Source organism: Arachis ipaensis, chromosome B08 (genome assembly GCF_000816755.2).
Source record: "Arachis ipaensis cultivar K30076 chromosome B08, Araip1.1, whole genome shotgun sequence".
In the NCBI taxonomy this organism is placed as follows: Eukaryota; Viridiplantae; Streptophyta; class Magnoliopsida; order Fabales; family Fabaceae; genus Arachis; species Arachis ipaensis.
Genome location: NC_029792.2, coordinates 118,662,175 through 118,671,029, shown reverse-complemented (window position 1 = coordinate 118,671,029; position 8,855 = coordinate 118,662,175). Strand labels below are relative to the sequence as shown.

The 8,855-nt window shown below is 41.0% G+C and overlaps 1 protein-coding gene across 1 annotated transcript; it reads left to right on the top strand.

Annotated features, from left to right (window-relative positions):
• LOC107611554 lies at positions 4,959 to 5,498 on the top strand. Its single transcript, XM_016313465.1, has one exon. The coding sequence runs from the start codon at positions 4,959 to 4,961 to the stop codon at positions 5,496 to 5,498; it is 540 nt and encodes a 179-aa protein (XP_016168951.1).

The window sequence follows — 8,855 nt, the reverse complement described above, 5'->3', positions numbered from 1 at the left end:
GCCAGTTTTTGTACCAGTTTGGGCGTTCAACTCTGGTTTTGGATCCTTTTCTGGCGCTGGACGCCAGATTTGGGTAGAAAGCTGGCGTTGAACGCCAGTTTACGTCGTCAATTCTTGGCCAAAGTATGGACTATTATATATTGATGGAAAGCCCTGGATGTCTACTTTCCAACGCAATTGGAAGCGTATAAATCCACTTTGAGTGCAGGGAGGTCAGAATCCAACAGCATCAGCAGTCCTTTTTCAACCTCTGAATCTGATTTCTGCTCAAGTCCCTCAATTTCAGCCAGAAAATACCTGAAATCACAGAAAAACACACAAACTCATAGTAAAATCCAGAAATGTGAATTTAACACAAAATCTATTAAAAACATCCCTAAAAGTAACTGGATCCTACTAAAAACATACTAAAAACAATGTCAAAAAGCGTATAAATTATCCGCTCATCATATGTCTTCGTATGATGTTCATTCAATTATTTACTATACCTATTTTGTGCTCTTTCATATAATTATGTTGTTAATATTCCCTTTAGGTCGAGCGTACATGCCCTCTTAAGATGCTTATTCAATATCCTATATTATTAAATTGATATTCCCTTAGGGCCAAGAGTACATGCCTTCTTATGTCTTGTTCAACATATAGGTATATGTGTGATCTCTTACATGGTTATATTATTATTTATAATATTTTAATTCAATTATTTCAAAGATAAGATATCGATATGATCCTTCGGTAAGGGAAGGTGATCGATCGAGATGATCCTTCGGTAAGGGAAGGTGATCGAAAAACGTTTGGGATAAGAACCTTCGGTAAGGGAAGGGGACTATCCCATCAATTTTATATAATAATATATCTTTTTATATGACTCTCTTCTTGTGTATGTTTAAATAACCTTGATTGTAAATTAAACTGAGGGAATGATCCTTCGGTAAGGGAAGGTGACCCCCAAAGACAAGATATCGATATGATCCTTCGGTAAGGGAAGGTGATCGCCAAAACGTTTGGGATAAGAACCTTCGGTAAGGGAAGGGGACTCCCACTTATACCGGTTTGAGCTCAATACCCTCCATACAAGTTATAAATTAAGAAAGAAGAAGGCACGAATGAAAGCTTGAGTTCTATGTTTTCCTTAGATTTAATTATGATTATGTTGATGTTATCCTTCTATTTTCCTATATGTTTTCCCTTTCTTTTACACACATGTTTTACAAAAAAGAAGATGCATATTACATGCCATGTTATACGCTTGTTTTTAACATCCCGCACGTGGGCTGGAGATGGATATGGAGGTGTTACATAGCACTCCTACTGAGACGTTAGGTTCTCACTCCCTTTCTTTTCCCATACTATCTCCAGAGGAACATGGCACAGCGGATAGAGACGACACAGTGCCCCCCGAGGGTAACTTCTGAGTATGACCCCTCAAAGCACACATGGGTAGTTGTGACCACTACTACCGTACTCCAGATTATCCACTTAGGTCGAGAACCCGTGGAAGAAGAACCCCAGCTGCCCGTCATAACCTTCCTAGATAGGAATGCTTCAACATCTAGAAAGCGGTCACCTAAGGTGGTACACCTCGAGTCCGACTCCGAGGCCGAGGAAGAGGGATCCGACGACCCTGGCCAGAAGGAAGACACCATGGAGGCGGATCCAGAGGAGAAGTTGAACCCTTGCGGAAGTCCAAAGGTGGAATACGTACCCTATTCCCCCACTTCGGCACCCCGTTGAGTTTTGGTTCATCCCACACAACGGAACCGGGTCTTCACTGCGCGAAAGGGTGTTGGAGGGAGACCCCTGGTACCTCGATCCATGAATAACTAAAGACTCCTGATCAAGGATAGGATAGGATGCAAGTAGGGGAGCCTCTTCGACGAGATTAGTTTAGGACGTAGTTAGCTTCTTTTCCTGTTTTAGTTTCCTATAAGTATTTTGAAACGTACTCATGGTTAAGATGTTTATCTCACTTTAATTTAAATTCCAACGTTTTAGCGCTACTCATTTTCCGCTCTACACGTATTTGCTCCTGCCTCGCGTAACGATTAAGTCATTCTTTTCTTGGATCAAGTGTGGCACCTTACTTTAAAAACCTCCACGATAGTATAAGAACTTAGGGTGTTACATTATTGGTATCAGAGCAAAGTCGATCCTAGGAGATATGACTAATGAAGCCTCTTCCTATGGTTATCCATAAAAAGGGAATGTCCAGCAGTTCCCCCACCCTCTGCCGATGCACCCCAACGTCAAGGACGAGTCTTTGCCCTCAGCAGGTCTGTCAGAGGGTGTGCATCCTCATTTCAGGTAGATCATACCTTGCTAACCTAGTGTGCCTCCCTTTAGTAGGATTAGACATCATCCTAGGAATGGACTGGCTCAACGAAAACCGAGTCTTGTTAGATTGTTTTGAGAGAAAAGCCATCTTCCCTTCTCAATCCATACGAGACACACGTGACCTTCCAAGATCCTCCGAAGACACCAGTACGAGGCAAGAATATGCCTTGCTAAATTCGGTAAAAGCAGACTCCCATCAGGAGTTCTGTGAGATACCAGTAGTACACGACTTTTCAGATGTCTTTCCCGAAGATATACCCTTGTTTCCCCCAACACGAGAGGTTGAGTTTTCCATAGAATTGATGCCTGGGACAGGGCCAATCTCCATAGCCCCTTACCGGATGGCTCCAGTGGAGCTCACTGAACTGAAGAACCAACTAGAGGAGCTGCTGCAAAAAGGATTCATCAGACCAAGCGTCTCTCCCTGGGGAGCTCCATTATTGTTTGTGAAGAAAAAGGACGGCAGCATGCGTCTCTGCGTGGACTATAGGTAACTCAACAAAATCACGGTAAAGAACAAGTATCCCCTCCCAAGAATAGATGACTTAATGGACCAACTACAAGGTGCAACAGTGTTCTCAAAAATCGACCTGAGATCAGAGTATCATCAAATAAGGGTAAGAGAGGAAGACATTCCAAAGACAGCATTTCGAACGAGATACGGACACTACGAGTTCACAGTAATGTCATTTGGGTTGACCAATGCCCCCGCCGTCTTTATGGACTACATGAATAGAATTTTTCGACCTTACCTCGACAGTTTCGTGGTGGTATTCATAGATGATATTTTGATTTTCTCCAAGACAGAAGAAGAACACAGGGAGCACTTGTGTGTAATACTGGGAACCCTTCGAGAGAAAAAGTTGTACGCAAAACTATCCAAGTGTAAGTTTTGGATGAAGGAGGTACAATTTCTTGGACACATGGTTTCCGGCAACGGAATATCAGTGGATCCCAGTAAGATAGACTCGGTACTAAACTGGGAAAGGCCGACGTCAGTCACAGAAATAAGAAGTTTTTTTTAGGATTGGCGGGCTACTATAGAAGGTTCATAAGAGGGTTTTCTCAACTAGCCTTGCCGTTAACCCGTTTAACCAGGAAGGATACCCCGTTTGCTTGGACGCCAGACTGCGAAAGAAGCTTCCAAGAGTTAAAGTGTCGCTTGACATCCGCCCCAGTACTAGCCTTACCTAACCCCGACATGGCCTTCGAAGTTTACTGCGACGCCTCAGGACAAGGATTGGGTTGCGTACTAATGCAATTCAAAAAGGTAGTGGCGTATGCGTCAAGACAACTGAAGACCCACGAAGCCAACTATCCAACTCACGACCTTGAACTAGCCGCGATAGTATTTGCGCTGAAGACATGGAGGCATCATTTGTACGGAGTTAGGGTTTCAAGTATTCTCCGATCATAAGAGCTTAAAGTACCTGTTCGACCAGAAGGAACTCAACATGCGACAAAGGAGGTGGATGGAGTTTCTTAAAGATTATGACTTTGTTCTAAATTACCACCCAGGAAAGGCTAACTTGGTGGCTGACGCTCTGAGTCGGAAGGTACTCAAGGCATCATGGCTGATGATAAAAGAGGCAAAGTTGATAAGGAATTTCAGAGACATGAACTTACAAGTCACCCTCGCTCCAAAAAGCATATGTCTGAACCACCTAACAGTGGCAAGTCAATTCAAAGAACAAATAACTAAGGCACAGAGTTCCGACCCCAACTTTCAAGAAACCCTACGCCTTGTCAAAGAAGAAAGATTGAAGGGCTTCACCGAAGGAGAGGACAAGGTATGGAAATACCAAGGTTGAATCTGTGTCCCAAGGGAAGGAGACCTTCAAAGCAAGATTGCGGAAGAAGCACACAGAGGAGATTTTACCATTCATCCTGGCATGACGAAGATGTACCATGATTTGAAGAAGATGTTCTGGTGGCCAGGGATGAAAAAGGACTTAGCCACGATCGTGAATAAATGCCTGGTTTGTCAGAAGGTAAAAATCGAACATCAGAAACCATCAGGGGTATTGCAACCCCTTGGCATCCCGAAGTGGAAATGGGAAGACATATCAATGGATTTCGTCATGGGACTACCCCGTACTCAAGCAGGGCGTGACGCTATATGGGTCATCGTGGACCGGCTTACAAAGACTGCCCATTTTCTACCAGTTAAGGCGACCGACTCATTGGAAAGACTAGCCACGCTATATATCAGAGAGATCGTGAGGTTACATAGGGTACCAACGACCATAGTCTTGGATAGAGACCCAAGATTCACCTCGAGGTTTTGGAACGCATTGCAGAAGGCATTCGGGACGAAATTGTGCCTAAGCACGTCATACCACCCGCAAACAGATGGACAAACGGAGAGGACCATCCAGACGTTGGAAGACATGTTACGAGCTTGTGTCCTAGACAGACCAGGAAAGTGGGAGAGTCACCTACCACTGATCGAGTTTGCTTATAACAACAGTTACCATGGTAGCATCGGGATGGCACCATATGAGGCACTGTACGGGCAAAAATGCCAATCTCCTTTATGCTGGTACGGGCCAGAAGGGAAAGGCTACTTAGGACCGGAGTTAGTAAGATAGACCACGGAAGATATCAAGAAGATAAGAGAAAGAATGCGCACCGCCCAAAGTCGACAAAAGAGTTATGCAGATCAACGAAGGAAACCCCTCGAATTTCAGGAAGGCGATCACGTATTCCTAAAAATCACCCCCACCACCGGGGTAGGGAGGGCTCTTAAGGTACAAAAACTAAGCCCCCGGTACCTAGGTCCATTCCAAATCCTCCGGCGTATAGGAAAGTCGGCATACCATCTTGCCCTACCACCAAATCTATCAAGACTACATGACGTGTTCCATGTGTCCCAACTCCGAAAATACCAGCACGATCCAAGCCATGTGTTGCAGCAAGAGGATGTAACACTCAAGGATGACCTGACTTTTGAACTACCAGCCATAGAGATTGTAGACAGAAGTACGAAGCAACTAAGGAGCAAGACGATACGACTGGTAAAGGTGGCATGGGGTAGCGGCAATTCCAGAGACTACACATGGGAAAAAGAGGCAGACATGAGACAGAAGCTCCCGGACTTATTTACAGGTAACAATCGTAGTGAGAATCTCCTTTTCTCCCCAACAGTAAGGAAATTTCAGTAGGACCCCTAAGTTAGTTAAACGACCCTTATCGACCAAGTTCAGACATGGAATTTGGGGACAAATTCTTTTCTTATGGGGGTGATAATGTAACAACCGCCCCTTCTAGAAACAAAATTAAATTTGAAGTTTGAAAATCAGTTAGGAGATAAGTTTAGAATTTTGAAATTTTGGATAGGAACCTGGTAACTACCCTCAGTTTGAAATTTAAAATATCCCAACCACCCCATCCCCAAATGTATATAAATAGGGGAGCACCCATAGGTAGAAAATCACTTCTCTCAAACACTTATCCTCTCCCTTCTCTCTCTACAAAGAAATAACATTCTGTGGGCAAACACAAGAGGCAAGCTCAAAGAAGCGTTAGAAAAGAAGGTAGGCAATTATGTTTTTTCAAACGCTTGGCATGTGCTATGTTCCATTCTTTATTATTATTTTCTTCCATGTTATCATGACATTAATTTTCTCTCACTCACCTTTCATTCATGATGATCATGTCTCTCCACCATGCCATTCACGTCTTCTTGAATCGTTATTATATGTCTTCGTATGATGTTCATTCAATTATTTACTATACCCATTTTGTGCTCTTTCATATAATTATGTTGTTAATATTCCCTTTAGGTCGAGCGTACATGCCCTCTTAAGATGCTTATTCAATATCCTATATTATTAAATTGATATTCCCTTAGGGCCAAGAGTACATGCCTTCTTATGTCTTGTTCAACATATAGGTATATGTGTGATCTCTTACATGGTTATATTATTATTTATAATATTTTAATTCAATTATTTAAATTACCCTATTTCATCATGTGCATCCATGTAACCTATTATACCATTATGTTATCATCATTCCCTTAAAGTTAAGAGTACATGCTTTCTCAAATATTTTATTTAAAAATTTAATCCTATGTGCATCTATGTGATCTCTTCTATCATTATTCCTTTAAAGTCAAGAGTACATGTTTTTCTTCAAAATATTTAATATTCTTATAATGTAATCTTTCGGTAAGGGAAGGTGATCGAAAAACGTTTGGGATAAGAACCTTCGGTAAGGGAAGGGGACTATCCCATCAATTTTATATAATAATATATCTTTTTATATAACTCTCTTCTTGTGTATATTTAAATAACCTTGATTGTAAATTAAACTGAGGGAATGATCCTTCGGTAAGGGAAGGTGACCCCCAAAGACAAGATATCAATATGATCCTTCGGTAAGGGAAGGTGATCGATCGAGATGATCCTTCGGTAAGGGAAGGTGATCGCCAAAACGTTTGGGATAAGAACCTTCGGTAAGGGAAGGGGACTCCCACTTATACCGGTTTGAGCTCAATACCCTCCATACAAGTTATAAATTAAGAAAGAAGAAGGCACGAATGAAAGCTTGAGTTCTATGTTTTCCTTAGATTTAATTATGATTATGTTGATGTTATCCTTCTATTTTCCTATATGTTTTCCCTTTCTTTTACACACATGTTTTACAAAAAAAAGATGCATATTACATGCCATGTTATACGCTTGTTTTTAACATCCCGCACGTGGGCTGGAGATGGATATGGAGGTGTTACATAGCACTCCTACTGAGACGTTAGGTTCTCACTCCCTTTCTTTTCCCATACTATCTCCAGAGGAACATGGCACAACGGATAGAGACGACGCAGTGCCCCCCGAGGGTAACTTCTGAGTATGACCCCTCAAAGCACGCGTGGGTAGTTGCGACCACTACTACCGTGCTCCAGATTATCCACTTAGGTCGAGAACCCGTGGAAGAAGAACCCCAGCTGCCCGTCATAACCTTCCTAGATAGGAATGCTTCAACATCTAGAAAGCGGTCACCTAAGGTGGTACACCTCGAGTCCGACTCCGAGGCCGAGGAAGAGGAATCCGACGACCCTGGCCAGAAGGAAGACACCATGGAGGCGGATCCAGAGGAGAAGTTGAACCCTTGCGGAAGTCCAAAGGTGGAATACGTCCCCTATTCCCCCACTTCGGCACCCCGTCGAGTTTTGGTTCATCCCACACAACGGAACCGGGTCTTCACTGCGCGAAAGGGTGTTGGAGGGAGACCCCTGGTACCTCGATCCATGAATAACTAAAGACTCCTGATCAAGGATAGGATAGGATGCAAGTAGGGGAGCCTCTTCGACGAGATTAGTTTAGGACGTAGTTAGCTTCTTTTCCTGTTTTAGTTTCCTATAAGTATTTTGAAACGTACTCATGGTTAAGATGTTTATCTCACTTTAATTCAAATTCCAACATTTTAGCGCTACTCGTTTTCCGCTCTACACGTATTTGCTCCTGCCTCGCATAACGATTAAGTCATTCTTTTCTTGGATCAAGTGTGGCACCTTACTTTAAAAACCTCCACGATAGTATAAGAACTTAGGGTGTTACATATAATGTTACTGATAAACAATGATAGTTGATACGGATTGGATATGTTTTGAGTATAGTATATATTTTTTATTATTTTGTACAAAAAATATTAGTTTTAATTTATATATTTATTATTGGATATTAAAAATAAAAAGTATTTATATTATTAGCATTTTTCTAACCTTCCTCAACTCAACTGTGATTAGGTTTAAAAACTCACCCACCTCATTGGAAATAAATATAATCTAATCAGTTTTCATCTGATAGGGCTATACATTAGTATAATCATAGGAAAATTAACTTTAGCAAGTTAACGATATGGTGTTTAGTTACCGCAGGAGTATTTTTATACATAGAATTATCAATTAATTATGTATATCTTCTGATAAAAAAATATATTCATTATGGATGTTGTTTGTTGGGTAAAAGATAACAAATTAATAAAGAAGACTCATTATTATGGGTATATTTATTTTAACAAATATTCTTCTATCCAATACTATAAAAAATACACTGGCCAGCTTGAATTACTACAGATTCAACTTCTATCAACAGCGGTAGAATGCCTAAATTGAGACATTTTTGGGCTACAATATTCATCAAACAAACAATTAATAAAACTCCTATCCATGCCTTCTTATTTTGAGTACATTTCTACATAAAAAAAATTATACATAAAGAAAAAAAAGATTTGAAATAACAATAGTGATAAAAATGATGATTCTTATAATTTTGTGTGACTTGATGCTGTTTTTACAAACCACAAAACATTGGTAAGTGCACCGAGTCATATCAAATAAAAACTCAGGTGAGTGAGTATCGATCCCACAAGAATTAACGGATCAAGCAAACAACGGTCAACCGATTAATCTAGTTAGACAATTAAATTAGGGTTTTGAACACTTAAAACATAAACAACAAGTAAATGAAAGCAAATAGTGAGTATTGAAAAGTTGATATGATTAAGAAAGTTAAAAT